Genomic DNA, 16,437 nt, shown 5'->3' on the forward strand with positions numbered 1-16,437 from the left:
GAGCACCTTGCAAGCCGGATTGTGGAGCTTCTTTGGTCTGAGGTCCCCCAACCCTGTTATGTAATCTATGTCCTGCCTGCTGTGAGCACGCTGTGCCACCTTGGACTGTCCTTGGCAGCTAGATTATTGGCTTGAGGGCTTAGATTGCTGGGGGAAGGGCCATGGGAGGTTGGCAGAGCCCCTGGTCTGCACGAAAAGGTGTGCAAGTCAAACCCCTGATATCTCCACATAGGAAAAGTCTCCCTGCCCAAAGAGGCATTCCTCAGATGTGACACAGGTTGCAGGTTGAGGTTTCAAATGGGCTCATGCTGCCCAAAAGTGGGTGCCTAGTATCCCTGCTCTGGCTCCTAGTCCACACTTGGAGTTGACCTATTTAGGGGGCTAGGGTTCAGTACCTTCGATGGGTCCTTTGAAGTTTGGACTAAAATCCCCAAGTGGACTTGGTCATTCTCAGGCATTTATGGCTGTGCAACAGAAATAGAGCCTTCTTTCCATAGCAATGGGTCCATCCACAGGATGCATGGAGGAGTACATAACAACAGGTTTTTGCCCCAATACACTTCCAGTCTTAACCCTTAATGAAAAAGAATGGGTTAAGATATGGACACAAGAATGAAACTAGGGTAGCATATGTAGCATGAGTCTTCCTTTGCTTACCTTTGGTGGGCTCAAACTACCTTGGGAAACTCTTGAAGGGGTTGGAGTCTTGCCCTCTCTTGAACTCTAAAGACAGTGGACAAAGCCAGGGCCTGGAAGAGGGTGGCCCAGGCAATCAGGCCAAATGGTGCCCAGGTATCCCAAGTGCTTGGTGCCAGGAGCTCGTGGTTGGAATTGGGTTAATTCCATTAAGCAGTTGGGTGACAGAAGGGGCTTTAGCCTTGGGATGGGCTGTTTTCCAAGCCCGAGAATTGTGGTGGATTAGCTGTAGTGCTCCTTGGGGGTAATTAGGAGCATGTGTTTCTGACTACAGCTGAAGGAAGAGCCGATTCAGAGGGCACCCGAGGGTCCCTCTTGGGATCAGCTGGTTCTTTAGGACTGAAGGTGGAGGAAGGGAAGGCTGCGGAGGTTTGTAAAAACAAATCTGAGACTGCGGCTGCACTTTTCCTGGTGTGGACATGGGTTTTGTGGGGGCTGTGGGGGGAAGAACCTCAGGAAAGTTCCATCTTTTTGAACGGTAACTTTCAAATTCCCTGACCCGTGTTATCTGAGGGATTCTGAGAGTTGTCATCCATAACGTAACTTGCCCTTGGTCTGGTAGGGAGTGCCCACTCGCTCCAAGATCTGATTCCTGAACTTACCTGGAAGGGTGGACAAACCCCTTTGGCAATGCCCATAGGCCATGCTAGTTGGGCCTGATGGGCATTGTAGGCCCACATATTTAGAGGACACTCAGTTGAAAGAATCTGACATAGACAGTCTGGAACCAAAGACACCAACACCCTGATTCAGCACTTGGGCCACTTCCTATCTTGCTGTCAGCTCCCTTGGAAAAAAGACGGAATCATGTTTCTGTTTCCATGCACTTAAAAAACCCCCTCTGTGCCAATCATTTGAGCCCAGTTTAAAATCGGAAAACAGGAGTATGATCTCCATCTACTTCTTCTGAATCACAGGAATAGCGGACATTAGAAGGCAACTGACCTGGACATAGTTTTAACTCTGCCGGCATAATGAGTCAGGCAGCCAAGATCATCTTCTGTTTGAGACCTTTCCCCCCTTCCAGATGTTGGAAAATGTATCTTTTTTGGACTTTCAACTAGATGAGGCATTCTGGGCATGATAGTCCACCAGAAGAAACTGGCTGGTTCTTTAAATGAATGGATCCCCGAAGAAGCTGTGTATTTGTGGAGACTAAAAGGCATTTGTCATTTTGCCCAAGGGCACAGAATATTGCCCATAAACCCTTGTAGGCTCAAGTGGCGGTGAGAAACCTATGGGGATGATCCATTTTTGGCACCTGAATTCAGGACAAGGTGAACTGTATATCCCAATCCTAGAGCATTGAGTTCAGCTTTGGGGATTGGTGGCCAAGCTGGGTGGATTCTGAGAGTTTTAGTCCTGAAAAGGAATGTTTCCAGGGGCCTTTGCTCCCTCAGGTGATGTATTTCCTTGTCTTGCTGCCTCCTTGTCCTCTTTTCTAGATGGTGACACGGACTAAGAAGATTTTTGTGGGCGGCCTGTCGGTGAATACCACTGTGGAGGATGTGAAACAGTACTTTGAGCAGTTTGGGAAGGTAAGTGCCTTGCATTGGGCTGAACTCTGTACTGTATTCTTCCTTTCAGTGTATCTAGATCAAAAGGCATGAACCTTCTCTTTACCAAGGAAATCTGGGAAGTATAGTTCTGGCCCACAGTGCAAAAGTCAGGTATAAAGCCAATCTACTACCAGTATAAATGGACAGAAATGTTCGTATGGCTCTTCGTTGTTACGAGCACAAGACGATATGTTCAAAGACGTGTGGGTTTTGCTGAAGAAAGGAACCACGTGCCCTTCGGATGTAGCATAAACACACCAGACCTGATGTAACCAGGGCTCAGTGATTTTCATGCAACCCTCATCCGCAAAGGTGACCCTAATAGCTTCTGGATTTAAGGCGGGTTTGTCAGAGCTTTAAGCCACGAGATCTGGAACTATATTAGACATCCTGGCCCAGGAGCAAGCCATTCCTAAGCCTTCGGTTTGCCTTAACCCCCTTCTCCATTCTAATTTTTCTCTTTCGGACTTTTTGCCTTCCCAGATTCTAAGGCATTGGGATGTCTCTAATGGAAAGTCTTGAGTAGCCCTGCCTACTATTTAATACGGGCCTCTGTCCTCCTGGAAATGCTCTTCCAGGTTTGCATGGGGTGAGAGGGTTCCACGATGTAGTCTCTTGGCAATGTGAAAAGGGCTGTGTGAGCAAAGAACACACAGCTGGAATCCTTTAGTGATTTTAGACAGGGAAATGAGAATAATTATAACAGTTGTGAGGGTGGGTCTCTTTGCCCTTACATTGCCTCCTCTCAACTTCATCACTCCCCCCCCCCCCCCCAAGCTTTGGGAAAGCCTATAATCCTCCGTGTGCTTGCTTGGAAATAATCCCCTTTGAATCAATGGAGCTTACTTCTAAGCAAGTGCTGGAAGGATCTTGGGGCCCGAATGTGGAAGACAGAGAGGTTTTTGTTCGGGGGGGGGGGGGGGAGTTCGAATGGGGTTGGTCTCCCAGACAGCATGGCCTTCTTGGCATCTACTTGTCTCCTTCTTGCTCCTGCCCGCTTGTCTGTTCACAGTGTCACCACATTTGGATAACTGCCCAAACTGGTCTATCCAAATGGCATGGAGGAAGCGCTGTGTATGGTCTGGTGTAGCATTTGAGACCCTTCTTTACTCAGAGATGAGTGCTGCTCTATGGCCACAATTTATCAGAAACCCCTGGTGGCACAAAGGGTTAAACCCTTGTGCTGGCAGGACTGAAGACCAACAGGTCGGAGGTTCGAATCTGGGGAGAGTGTGGATGAGCTCCCTCTGTCGGCTCCAGCTTGGGGACATGAGATAGCCTTTCCACGAGGATGGTAAAACATCAAAACATCCAGGCGTCTTCTGGGCAGCATCCTTGCAGACGGCCAATTCTCTCACACCAGAAGCGACTTGCAGTTTCTTAAGTCACTCTTGACACACACAAAAAAATCAGAAGTGTCTCCTGGGCAAAGCAACATGCATTTGCCCCAGGGCCAGCTGCATGTGCCAAGTGCTGTTTGCTTCACTCGCAGTCTGCCCAGGAAATAAAGCCCCGTTCTATTCTGTCCAATGCCATTTGAAGATTTGTGGTTGTTCGGTCCCTTTCCGTCCCTCCTGAACAGCCCCTCACTCTGTACCAGCCTCGCTGTGCCATGTTCCTAAGCTCTCTTCTATGACGTTGCTTCCACAGAGCCCCTTCCTATGTGGTCATGGATGCTCTTTGATCACTAGTGGCCAAGTGAAGGGGGCACGAAGTTCGTGTCCCAGCCTTTCCTAGATCCAAGGTACAATTCGAAATGTGTAGTTCCCCCCACCTCCTCTTCTGTCTTCCGGCTTGAGAAATCACACAACCAGCCTCACCCCCTTTTTTTCTTTTTCTACTCATGTAGTGTGCCCAAAGACTTTTTAGTAGATAGATGATCATTCTCTGTATAGTTAGACCTAGATTTAGGACCAACAATATTTATATATACATTTCAGCTGTTTAGTGTTTTTATTTTTCTCTTCCCCCCTTTCTCTTCACTGTTGTGTTAATTCTCTGTTTGTAGTTTTGAAGGTCACAGTGTAGACAATCGCGGTAGCAATGTGTTTAGCAGCCGTTTTCCATTTGCATATCTCCAGATTGTAGCGCCTAGCGAATGAACGTAGAATATTTAAGTAGGGTTAGTGAAAAAAAAAAAAAAGAGAAATGGTATGTGTATGTCCCTCTCCTCACCATGCTCCAGCGAACGGATTCCGGAACTCGTCCCCGCGGATGGTGTCAGGATGCGACTGGATTTCCTCTGAGGAACTCTTTCTTGGCCTGTGGAACCTTTGTGTGTGAATGGGGCTGGGCAAGACACTGGAGGGGGATCCAAAGCCCATCTTGTCTCAACCATTTCCCAAATAAATCCATGTGGCATCAGATTCCAAAATACAGCAAGATGAGAGACCCATCAAATCCTAACAAGAAACTAATTCAATTTCACATCCTCTGCTTAAAATTCTACAGCTGACATGGGGTTCAGTCCTGTCCGTTATGGGCATGAGGTCAACCACATCTCCTTTGTAGGAGACCTGATTGGCTTGCTGGCCCTTTTGGCAACAGAACCTTCTGTACCCAAAGTCCCAAGACAGCTTGTTTTTACTAAAAAATGACCCTTAGGATGATTGTAAGTCCATGAAGCTGTTCTGATCCTGAGCAGGCTCTGTTTCAGTACAGAGAAAGGTCAGATAACCTGGGTTGAAGGGAGTTGCAGTCCAGTGCATCCAGAAGGTGCCTGTTGAAGGATATAAATCAACCCCATCAGCCTAAAATAAACCATACAAAGGAACTTTGAATGACTAGAAGCATAGAAAAGAATTTAACATGTTAGAAGAAGTCCAAATAAGATTGGGTCTAAGGCTGGGGCCTCATATGGGTGACCAACCTGCCTCTTTCTGACTGTGGGTTGGCCTGATGGAACACTTCTCTCCTTACAACTGGGGGAGAAGAAGATTTGGGTGCATGCCTTTCTTTGACAGGCTGCATGAATGTCTTCTGGATTTTTTGAACAGAGGAGGAGGTTTCCATTTGTGCCGGTCCTGACCCTTTGGTCCAGACGTAGACCGGGCACCCTTGCCAGTCCTAGGCCTCTTCTGTGGTTGGTGGTGAGGCTTCCCTTCCTCCTCCTGCGTTTATTTAAAAATAAAACCCCAAATGCATTTCCCTCTGGGTCAGAGTCCACCGCCGGATAGGATGTCTGAAGACTGAAAGGCAAAGCGGTTGAGGGGGAGTTTGCTATTTATACCAGCTGTCTCGAAACCTAGGGCTCAAGGAAGAGCCTTGTGCCCACGCGCCAAAGTGGCAGGTTCCTTCAGGAAGGCTTTTGGCTGCCAATGGCAAAGCGTTGCCGCGGTAGATTATATAGAAGAGTCGAGTCACTGTTAGTAAACAGTCTCCCCCAAGTTGCATCATCTAATAACTATACAGCATGCTAACTGCGGACATCAGCAGGCGGCAGCCTGGCTCTGCTTGACTAGATGGCAATGTTGTTCCTCCTTTTGACCTGGTGGAGGGGTTTCTGGGTCACCCAACTGGTATTTTGAATAGCTGTATATGAGACTTTCATGTTAGGGCTTTTTCAATCTATTTATTGGGTTCTTGGAGACTGGCTGTGGTGGCTCCATTGTTAATGGAGTGGGGAATCCACTCCAGGTTTTAGTTTGAGCTGTCCAAGGTGCTGATCCTTATCCTCGGGTTAGGTTCAGCCTCTTGGAGTTTGTATGAAAACCCAGAGTAGAATCACCACCTCGCTGACATTGGAACCAGTTGATCCTGGGTTAAAAGGATGCAGATCATGAGCTGCTCTTTGCTTTCATTGAATGATCAATGTTTCATTGAGGGTAGAACGATGACATGAAGGGCTTTAGGATTGTACCTGGTTTTGGTCATGTTCTCCTACCATTTTAGGAGTTGTGCTCCTCGTGGTTTGAGAGAGAAGGAGTCGGAGGCCTGGCTAGAACTTGGACGAGGAGTGGGTTTTGTGAACTGGAATTCACAGCAGGGACAGGTGATCTTGGATTCTACAGAGCTTTTGAGAGCCTAGATGTGGGATATTGAGACACAAGGTGGATGGAAGTCCCCAAAATTTGGAAGGCCAGCAAGCATTACTTGATTGAAGTTCAGGCTCTGCTGCTTGTTCCATTGAATCTCCAACTTCTGCACTATGCAATTATAGCTCTGTGATTCAACTTTACCCGTCTTGGCAACGGAATCCAGAAATTGGCAATGTGTGTGTATGCTTTCAACGTGTGGTGATCCCATGAACTTCAGAGGACTTTCCTAGGCCAGGAATCCTCAGAGGTGGTTTTACCAGTGCCTTCCTCTGAAGTAGAGTGTTCAGCACCTAGTAGCCATTGGTGGTCCCCATCCAGGTCCTAACCAAGGCAGCTCCTGTTGACTTCCAAGATCAGACGGGATTTGTAGCCCATGCAGATACTTCTTTAGTTTAGCTTCTGAGTTCAGGTGGGATCAATACCTTCAGGGTATTTTGGCTTACTGTTCGCTATTTACAGAAGGGTATTTAGACATCTGAGCTAGAGAGCACTAGAGCCTTCCTTAACTGCAAATCCAAGGATTCTGCAGGATGAAGCCGTGGCAGTTAAAGTGGAAGTGCAGTGCTCTAACTGGGTGGTAGGAAAGGCCCTTGGGCGATTGAAAGGAAGCATGTTTCCTCTTGTCTTTCCTTCCCTCCCTTTGCCTGTAGCTTATCGAAGTGGATGCACAGGGACTTAATTGGGCCTTTTGTGACTGCGCTGCAGCCCAGGCGAGACCTCTGGGAGGCCCTGGCCCCTCTCTTATTTTTCTCCATCACCGGCAGCTTTTGTCGGCCTCTGGGAGAAGGAGGAAGGAGACAGAGACGTGGAAATGGTGGCCCTTGTCCCCTCCTGAGAGGAGGCCTCACCCCTGCCGGGTGCCTGTTTGGTGTGTCCGTTTTTGCCCGAGAGCGCATTAGTGCTCACGCTAATCTGCGCCAGCGCCGGGGATTGGAGGGGCCAGGGTTGCCACAGCAACCCGGCCCCAAGAGAAGCCATCCCCAGCAGCCTCTTTTGTTTGGGCCTGGCTTGGGCGTTGGCAAAGCCAAGGCTGCCTCTCGAGAAGAAAGGCACCCGAGGGCCGGCTGGAAGAATCGCGGGGGGTCTTTTGCCCCCCCCAAACCCGGCAGCAGGGGCTCGGCCCCACGCGGCACCCAACGGTCACCCCAACAATAGCTGCCCACCAAGGGCTGCCACTTACGCTTAGCCCTCGGCCGCCTGAACTTGGCGGCTGACCGGGACTGCTTATCCCACCTCCCCTGCCCTGGGTTTCCATGGCCACGGGCTCCTATTGAGGACACACATTTTCTCCAGGAGGATTGTGGAGGTTGGGGACGTGTGTAGAGAGCTCGGGGGACCGCACCAGCTGGCGGCCTGGCTGTTCCCAGAGAGGCCCCGTCCACCATTTTCCCTTGGCTTCTTGCACCAGGCCCAGCCGTTGCTTAGCAGGAGCTGCTGTGAGCCTCCTTTCCCCTAGGCCTTTGGCCTCCTGGGCTGGCAGCCTGAAAGCCTTGTGGTTTCCCTAATAAGAGCCTTCAGTACGTAATTGCAGAAAGTGCATTTCCATGGTAGCTCAGCTCTGCCTGATGCTTTTTGGTAACTGAAATTCTCCAGCAATTGGCCACTCCTTTAGTACAGGGGTTCCCTCCTTTCCTATCCTTTGGCCCTCACCAAGTCCTTCTCCTGTAAACTGGTTGCATTTTCTTTCCTTGTGGGTAATTCTTCGATATTGATTTGTAATTTAGAATTATATTCGATTCAGTTTCTCATAAGAAGGTGTTTGATGCACTTTCCTTTCCTGCACGAGTGTCCACGAAGAGCCTGAACTTGAAGTTTGTTATCTGAAAAGGGAGGAATTTTAGAAAACCACAGAGGTAGAAGAAAGGCAGTTAGTTCTCAGTTCCAAATCAAGCATTGCCCTGCTAAAAATTCTGACCCCACCCTGGACATTTTTCTAGTTCTTTCCAAATTTCTGCCATCACAATAGTCTAACAGTTCAGTTGAGCCTTTGGAGATATAGTTTAGGCAACGGCCCAAGTGCAGCAAACCAGGGAATGCTCAACTGTCAAACAGAAGAGCTCCAGATTTGAATGATTTTCGGTGCCTCCCTTCCTGCAATGGGACCATTGCACATTCAAGTACACAGATTAGTGCCTCGGTTCTGGGCATTGTTTTTGTCCATTGCAGTTGTCCAAGGGGCTGTTAGCCATGCACATTGACTGCTGATGTGCACACATATTGGTGTTCTGTAAAGAGGATGCATCACATCATCTTGGTAACTCATATAATATAGATTTGGCTAAGGACACCTGATAAATGTATGGCATGAAGTGCATCCTCTCCAAGACCACCAATATTATCAGGATTGTGGGACACAAGCGAGACAACCCCATGCTCTTAGTAAGCTGTTCTCTGGGATCTGGGGCACCAGGGGAAGTGGTAGGCCTGGCATCCTAGGGTTTAATGGCTAGGACGTTAGGTATCCTCTGCTATTCAAAGTCCCAGTCCTGCAGCTGGCCACTTCCACCCCAAATGGCTGTTGGGAAATGGGGCAATCTTCTTGGCTTCCTCTGCTCAAAGTCCCACAGCCTTGGTTTGGCCAGGCCTGCCAATCGACACCAACTCTGACCTGAAGACAGAAAGCCCATTGTGTGCTTCACCCCGCTCTCCCCCCTCCACCCTGGCCTGTCGGCTTGCCGTCACTAAGGGAGGCCAGTCTCTGTGTGTTTCTGTGCAAGGTACACAAGGGAATGATGTGGCTGGTTCCCAGAGAGACTCACTTTCAACTTCTTTGCACATCCCCATCCGTGGGGTAATGGGTTTGTAGCTGAGCAAGAAACCCAGCAAACTACACTGTTTCCAGCCTTCTCTTTTGCTGAATGGGGCCAGTTTTTGGCACATACACACTCTGTTCCAACCATTGCATATGTTAGGTGAGTACTGAAATCATGTCTAAGAGATGCTTTTCAACCATCCTTCCCTATCATGGCAAACTTGGGGGGCTGGGGGTTCATTTGATGGGCTACCAAAATTGTTCCTCCAAACATATTCCAAAGCAATAGGTACACTGTGTCCCCCGGGCAAGGAGATTCTTCCCCCACCTCCAGATTTCCAGCTATGGTATGATTGCCCTCATCCTGGAAGGACATTTGAATTGTGTGGTTTACCAAGGGATTACATTCCTAAACTGTAACTTACTACTAGGACACTAGGATAAGTGATTGTCCATATGTACCTAGGGACTGGAAGAGGAGTTTGGGAAACCAGGGATCAAATTCCTGCTCAGCCATGAAACCCACTGGGTGACCTTGGGCAAAGTCAAATGCTTTCAACCTGAGAGGGAGACAGTGGCGAATGTCCCCTGGATAAATCTGGCTGAGAAACCCTCAAATGTCAACGGGAAGGCCCATAACAAGAACACAAGTCGGAGACTTGGGCCAAGGCGTTTTGTCTCGAGGCAAACCACCACCACCCCATTACCTGTATAGCAGTGGCAGCTGGTGGCAAGACATGACCACCACCATCTTCCACTGCTGTGTATAGTTGTCTTGTTGAGTGGTGTCCTTGGTTAATTTCTGATCTCTGGCAACATTAGGTAGGCCAGGCTGTTTGAAGTGCCAATGATTGGCATCATGCTGTTCCAGGACCCTCTCAATAACCTTTCGGCATCTGGCTAGTTCCTCTCTTCCACATAAAAATATGCCATCTCATTAAAACAGCTTGACAGCTGACTGCCTGTTCATAGTGCCCCCCATCCCCATCTTGAATGGCCAGTGAAGGGGGGGGGGGCAAATGATTGGTGGGTGCCCTCTTCACCTCATCCCCAAATGTGATGCCGCTTCTTCCCAACTGCTCAACTCTTTTGTCTCCTCCAGGTGGACGATGCCATGCTCATGTTCGACAAGACAACTAACAGACACAGAGGTGAGGCCCAACTCCATGATGCATGACACGTGCCTATGGAGGGCATTCTGTGGGAACCCTGTGCCACTATCCCTCTGTGGCATCCTTGGGTCGCATCTCCCTTTTATTTCTCTGTGCCAACCCTCTTTCCTTCATCCGCTGTGTCCTTTTACCCGTGTTTCCTCTACCCCAGCACAGAAGGCTTTTGTCTGTTCGCTTCCTATGATGATGGGAGGGCAGTTTTTTTCCTGACAGCTCCAACGCTGTGTCTGTCTTACCAGGGAAACTTGAGCCTGGGAGAAGCTGACATGAAAGCTGTGTCTCCTCCTTGCCTCTGCCCAGCTCAGAGAGGTGACTCTGCTCCCAGGACACTTTTTCTCAGAGTCCCATTTGGGGAGTTTGGTTACGGAGGGGAGGGGAAGCATCTTAATCCTCTCTAGGCTTCTGTGGAGAAAGAGGCTGCTCCTGTGCTAGTGCCTAGGCGCCATTAATTTACGACATTTATATGCCGCCCTTCTCACCCCAAAGGAGACTCAGAACGGCTTACAAGATATATATATATATACATACATACATTATATTATTAACATAGCACAATATCAGTATTATATATTACTATATTGTACTATACCATTATACTGTAATATTATTAGTAATATTACATGCAATATAAATATATATAATTATAATATCGCATTATTATTATTAGTATTATATTGTATTACATTATAATATTATAAATATATGTATATACAATATATTATATTATTAGCTTAGCACAGGAGACAAGGTGGAAATGTCTTCCTGGCTCCACCTCTCTTCACTCTGGCCCAGAACAGCAGTTCTGGATTTGCTGCTTGGATTCTTTCTGAGCTTTTCCTTAACCTTTGTTAAGCTTTGCTGGGAAAGGTCATCCGGAGTTTTAGAGTTAGCTGCCACCTCTATGCAGATGACACACAACTCTATTACTCATTTCCACCCAATTCCAAGGAGGCCTCCCGGGTCCTGGACGAGTGCCTGGCCGCTGTGTCTATCTGGATGAGGAAGAACAAGTTGAAGATCAATCCCGACAAGACAGAGGTCCTCCTGGTCGATCATAAACCTGACCGGGGTATAGGGTGGCAACCTGTGCTGGATGGGGTTACACTCCCCCTGAAGCCACAGGTCCGCAGTTTGGGAGTCCTCTTGGATTCATCGCTTACGCTTGAGGCTCAGGTGTCGGCGGTGTCCGGGAGAGCTTTCGCACAATTGAGACTCGTGCGCCAACTGTGACCGTACCTCGCGAAGGCTGATCTGGCCGGGGTGGTCCATGCCTTGGTCACCTCTAGATTGGACTATTGCAATGCGCTCTACGTGGGGCTGCCCTTGAAAACGGCTCGGAAATTTCAGCTGATCCAACGGGCAGCGGCCAGGATGTTAACTGGTGCTCCTTACAGAGAGAGGTCAACCCTTCTGTTCAAGGAGCTCCACTGGCTGCCGTTTATTTTCCGAGCCCAATTTAAGGTGCAGGTGCTTACCTACAAAGCCCTGAATGATTTGGGACCATCCTACCTGCATGACCGCATCTCCGTTTATGAACCCACGCATGCACTTCGTTCATCCAGAGAGGCCCTGCTTGTGATTCCGCCTGCGTCGCAAGTGCGTCTGGTGGGGACACGAGACAGGGCCTTTTCTGTGGTGGCCCCTCGACTCTGGAACACCCTCCCCAAAGATCTTAGACAGGCCCCTACATTGGCAGTCTTTAGAAAGAACTTGAAGACCTGGCTGTTCCGATGTGCCTTTCCAGAATAGGAATCTCCAATACCAAGTCCCAGAAGCACTTTATTAGAATTAAGATTGCCACAAACTGCATACTGCACTTACCCTATAATCCTTATATACCACCTGTCACATCAGCACTTTTAATTCTGTACCCATTACTCTGGCCCGACCCAGTTTTATTGTGTCTTAGTGTATTGTTTATTGCTTGTTGTTTATATTGCTTTAATTGTTTTAATTTGCTTTAGGTTTTGTATTGTTATGTTGTTTATTGAGGCCTTGGCCTTTGTAAGCCACATCGAGTCCGTTGGGAGATGCTAGCGGGGTACAAATAAAGTTAATAATAATAATAATAAATAATAACCGCCTTGAGTCTCTTTCTTTCTTTCTTTCTTTCTTTCAGGGTTTGGATTTGTCACCTTTGAGAGCGAGGACATTGTGGAGAAGGTTTGCGAGATCCACTTCCATGAGATCAACAACAAAATGGTGAGGGCTGGGACGGGGTGGCCAGGGAGAAAGCTGACTGGGCTCCAGACTTTATTTATTGCCCACAGTCGTCACATGCCGCTTAGTCTCAAAAATGTGTGGCTTATTATCAGACCAGTATCTCTTGCTGGTAAATCTGGGGCCCTTTGTCCGGACGCTGAGATCTGACTCTTTTTGCCTCCTGTGCCAGGTGGAATGTAAAAAAGCTCAGCCAAAGGAAGTGATGTCCCCCACTGGCTCGGCAAGAGGTCGGTCCCGAGTGATGCCTTACGGGATGGACGCCTTCATGCTTGGAATTGGCATGTTGGGTAAGGCTGGCAGAGGAGCTCTCTTGCTCCCCTTTGCCCTGCCACCTTTTCTCTGTTGGATTGTGGGAAGGCAGGAAGGAGGAAGCCTTGTTGTTGCAGGTTCTATGATGGCAGGGAAGGTCCGTTTGACATCTTGCAATGCCCTCTTCTGGCAGAGGAGAGAATTGCAGACATTTTTGTTGCTGGAGCAACGGTTCAGTATATCACCATAGCTCAGGCACACCTGAATTAAACATCTCACATTGCTCTGACACTATTTTGAAAAGTGTAGGGCTGCAAATTGTCCAAGACTGGTTGCTTGTCTCTGTTGCCAAGGGCAGCGGCCCGAATGCTGTGGTGGGCCAAATAATACCCCAGAAGACAGGAGCAGAATTCACAGATTATAGAGATGATGGGCCAAAACTAACAAAATGAATTTCACCAGTGACAAATGCAAAATACTCCACTTAAGCAAAAAAAAAAATTGAAATGCAAAGAGACAGAATGTGGGAGGCCTGGCTCAATAGCAGTACATGTGAAAAAGATCTTGGAGTACTTGTGGGGAACAAGTTAAACATGAGCCAACAATGTCAAGCGGCGGCAAAAAAAAAAAAAAAAAAAAAAAAAAGGATATAGGTCTGCATAAATAGGAGTCTAGTGCCTAGATCCAGGGAAGTCATGCTACCCTTTTATTCTGCCTTGCTCAGACCACACCTGGAATCACACTGTGTCCAATTCTGGGAACCTCAATTGAAGGGAGATGTTGACTCTAAGCCGGAATGTGTCCAGAGGAGGGCAACTAAAATGATCAAGGGTCTGGAGAACAAGCCCTATGAGGAGCAGCCTAAAGAGCTGGGCACGTTTCTCCTTCAGAAGAGAAGGCTGAGAGACATGATGGTCATGTATAAATATGTGAGGGGAAGGCACAAGGAGAAGGGAGCAAGCTTGTTTTCTGCTGCCCTGGAGACTAGGACATGGAGCAATGGCTTCAAACTAACTATAGGAAAGGAGATTCCTCCTGAACATTAGGAAGAACTTCCTGACTGTGAGAGCTGTTCAGCAGTGGAACTCTCTCTCTGCTCCAGAGTTGTGGTGGAGGCTCCTTCTTTGGAGGCTTTTAAGCAGAGGCTGGATGGCCATCTGTTGGGGGTGCTTTGAATGTGTTTTTCCTGCTTCTTGGCAGAATGGGATTGGACTGGATGGCCCACCAGGTCTCTTCTAACTCAATGATTCTGTGATAATCAAAAGCGACCTGGTGAGGATTTTTGGTGCCCTCAGAGTGATTGCTTCCCTACTTAGTCCAGTTGCTTGCGTCCCGGAGAATAAGAAGCCTCATGAAACAAAGGCCCCTTTTCCACATCTCTTGCTGTGAAACCACTGATGCATCTGTCTTTTTTCCTTTTTCATAGGCTACCCAGGGTTTCAGGCTGCCACCTATGCCAGCCGGAGTTACACGGGCATTGCCCCTGGCTATACTTACCAGTTTCCCGGTAGGTCCTCCTCCGTGCGTGTTTGATGGTTGGGTGTCTGCTGGTCTTCTCCACTCTTTGTCACTTGCCCCACCTCCCTGACAGCGAGATGTGAATGATGCAGGGTTGAAACCCGAGGGTTGAGCGCCTTCCTTTTCAGGAGCAGACGGAGTCAATGGAGCAGCTTCGATTCTCCCTTGGCATCTAAAAATGGCCCCTTGGCAAGCGCCTCTCTCTCGCTCTCTCTCCCTCCCTTCCCTTTCTTGCCGCCTTTGCTCCCCAACCTTCAACCTCAGACCTTTCCCAGAGCTGCTGCCTTTCTGAAAGCAGAGCAGAGGACTAAGATCCTCGCTGTTATTCTGAGCCCTGATGAATCATATGCCGCTTGTGAAACACTTTACCGCAATCCAAGGGCAGGTTTCCGGCAGGACCGATCCCCCTGAGAATCAGAAAGGGCTGGGCACAGGCAGATCTGATATAAAGAGATGTTTGCCAGCCCAGGAAAACTGGCTCTCAGCTTTTTCAAAACTTGAGTTTGCTTTGAGAAATCAAAATCTGAGCTTGGAATATTCCTTAAAAAAAGAAAAGAAAATGCACTTCTGATTGGTTTATAAGAGCCTTGGGCACGGCCTTTCTGTGTGCCAAAAGCTACCTCTGTAGTCAGCTGTATATCTGTCTTTAGTTGTGCATCACAACTGGAGACAGTACTTCTGTCTTCAGGAGCAACCAATGACTTCTGGTTGCTATTTTAGCTGATATTAGACTGGAAACAGTGCTCCATGCAGTCATGCTGGCCACATGACCTTGGAGGTGTCTACGGACAATGCGGGCTCTTCAGCTTAGAAATTGAGATGAGCACCAACCCCCAGAGTCAGACATGACTGGACTTAATGTCAGGGGAAAACCTTTACCTTTACTTAAGACCGGAAACAGGTTGATATAAGGGCACAAAACAAAGCTTGTATATATTGAAAGTCAAAGTGTCACTCTCAGCTCTCCGGGTGGACAGTTTTGGATTTTGGAATTCCAGATCAAGGATGCTCAACCTGGTCTTGTGAAATTCAAAAGCAGAAAAACACAATGACCAATAGGTTATATTTCTTTTAAGAAAGGACCGATTTGATCCCTGTCTGGCATAGCAGTGTGTTGTAGGTAATTTCATTCCTTAGAAGGTGTAACTCGTGAGCTCGGATCTGAATCGGAGGAGCAGAGCCAGGAATAAAATCCTCCTCTCTGGAGCCATCCTGTTTCCTCAAGGTCACCCTCCTTTCAGGTGGCAGCCTTTGCTTTCATCACATCCCATCTGGCTATGGCAGCCAAGCTGAGAAGTTGAAAGGGGAAGGCTGTTTGTCTCCCGCCGATGAGAGATAGAGCTGTCATCGGTCAGGCTCTGGACTTCGGTCTGTCAGTAAGGCCAGTGGTTTTGTTTTTGTTGTTGCTTGACCTCTTTACAGAAGGGGCAGAGGAGCAGAGAATGGCCCGAGGCTATTTGTTCCAGACTTTCTGCTCTCTAGGATTCGGCTCAGGCTGGATGGCTTAGCATTCCTTTTATAAAAGCAGATCCACCGAGATAGAAATGAATCAACAACTGCAGCACTAACTGGATTCTCTAAACCCTTTAACGCCTTTGGAAATGGCAACCGGGAGTGGATTTCTAAGGGCTGTTTTTGACTTAAATGGGACAGCGTTGGTCCTCTCACCCCGTCATATGCAAGGATTGCTCCTGGTTGCCGACATCAATGTTTTCATTGGCAAAGTGCTTCACAACAAGTCTGTATTGTTTCCCATTTACATTGGGATGGAGATGAAGTCAAGACTGACACTGAGCAGCTACCCTTGTGCTTTCTTTGAGGGTACGTCTTGAGCCTAATATTTTTCCGGCCTTCTCCGACTTGCTGCAGCTCTGAGGATGCCCTTTTTCTGCCATGTTTTTGTCTTTGCCCTCATGTTTTCTTCCTGTCCCCTCCTCGTCCTCTTTGGCCGGACCCTCTCTTGTCTGGGGAGCGGGAGGCGGAACTGACCAAGTGTCCTAAGATGTCTTGCCTTTTGTTTTTAGAATTCCGGGTAGAGCGGACCCCTCTCCCGAGTGCCCCAGTCCTCCCTGAGCTCACAGGTCAGTCCTGCCGATTGCATTCAACCGAAGCTGAAGCCGGAAGGGAAAGCTGGGAACAGTTTGGGGAAGGGGAAGTTCTCAGAAATGGCAAACCCTCCCATTTACCCCTCCCATGAGATTTGGGGGCAAGGAAGTGGGAAATGCAACCTG

The 16,437-nt window shown here is 48.3% G+C and overlaps 1 protein-coding gene across 6 annotated transcripts in view; it reads left to right on the top strand.

Moving 5' to 3' along the window:
- Positions 1 to 16,437, top strand: part of MSI1 (musashi RNA binding protein 1) — a 31,463-nt gene that overhangs the window by 12,159 nt on the left and 2,867 nt on the right. For 4 of the 6 annotated variants that reach the window (XM_060785362.2, XM_060785360.2, XM_060785361.2 and 1 more), the window contains 6 exons: positions 2,142 to 2,234; positions 10,147 to 10,195; positions 12,336 to 12,418; positions 12,609 to 12,726; positions 14,115 to 14,195; positions 16,231 to 16,287. In XM_060785362.2, the coding sequence (XP_060641345.2) occupies positions 2,142 to 2,234; positions 10,147 to 10,195; positions 12,336 to 12,418; positions 12,609 to 12,726; positions 14,115 to 14,195; positions 16,231 to 16,287 (481 nt within the window). The remainder of the gene's footprint in view (positions 1 to 2,141; positions 2,235 to 10,146; positions 10,196 to 12,335; positions 12,419 to 12,608; positions 12,727 to 14,114; positions 14,196 to 16,230; positions 16,288 to 16,437) is intronic. The other 2 variants (XM_060785364.2, XM_060785365.2) reach the window with 1 other exon arrangement.

The sequence above is a fragment of the Anolis sagrei genome, chromosome X (genome assembly GCF_037176765.1).
Source record: "Anolis sagrei isolate rAnoSag1 chromosome X, rAnoSag1.mat, whole genome shotgun sequence".
In the NCBI taxonomy this organism is placed as follows: domain Eukaryota; kingdom Metazoa; phylum Chordata; class Lepidosauria; order Squamata; family Dactyloidae; genus Anolis; species Anolis sagrei.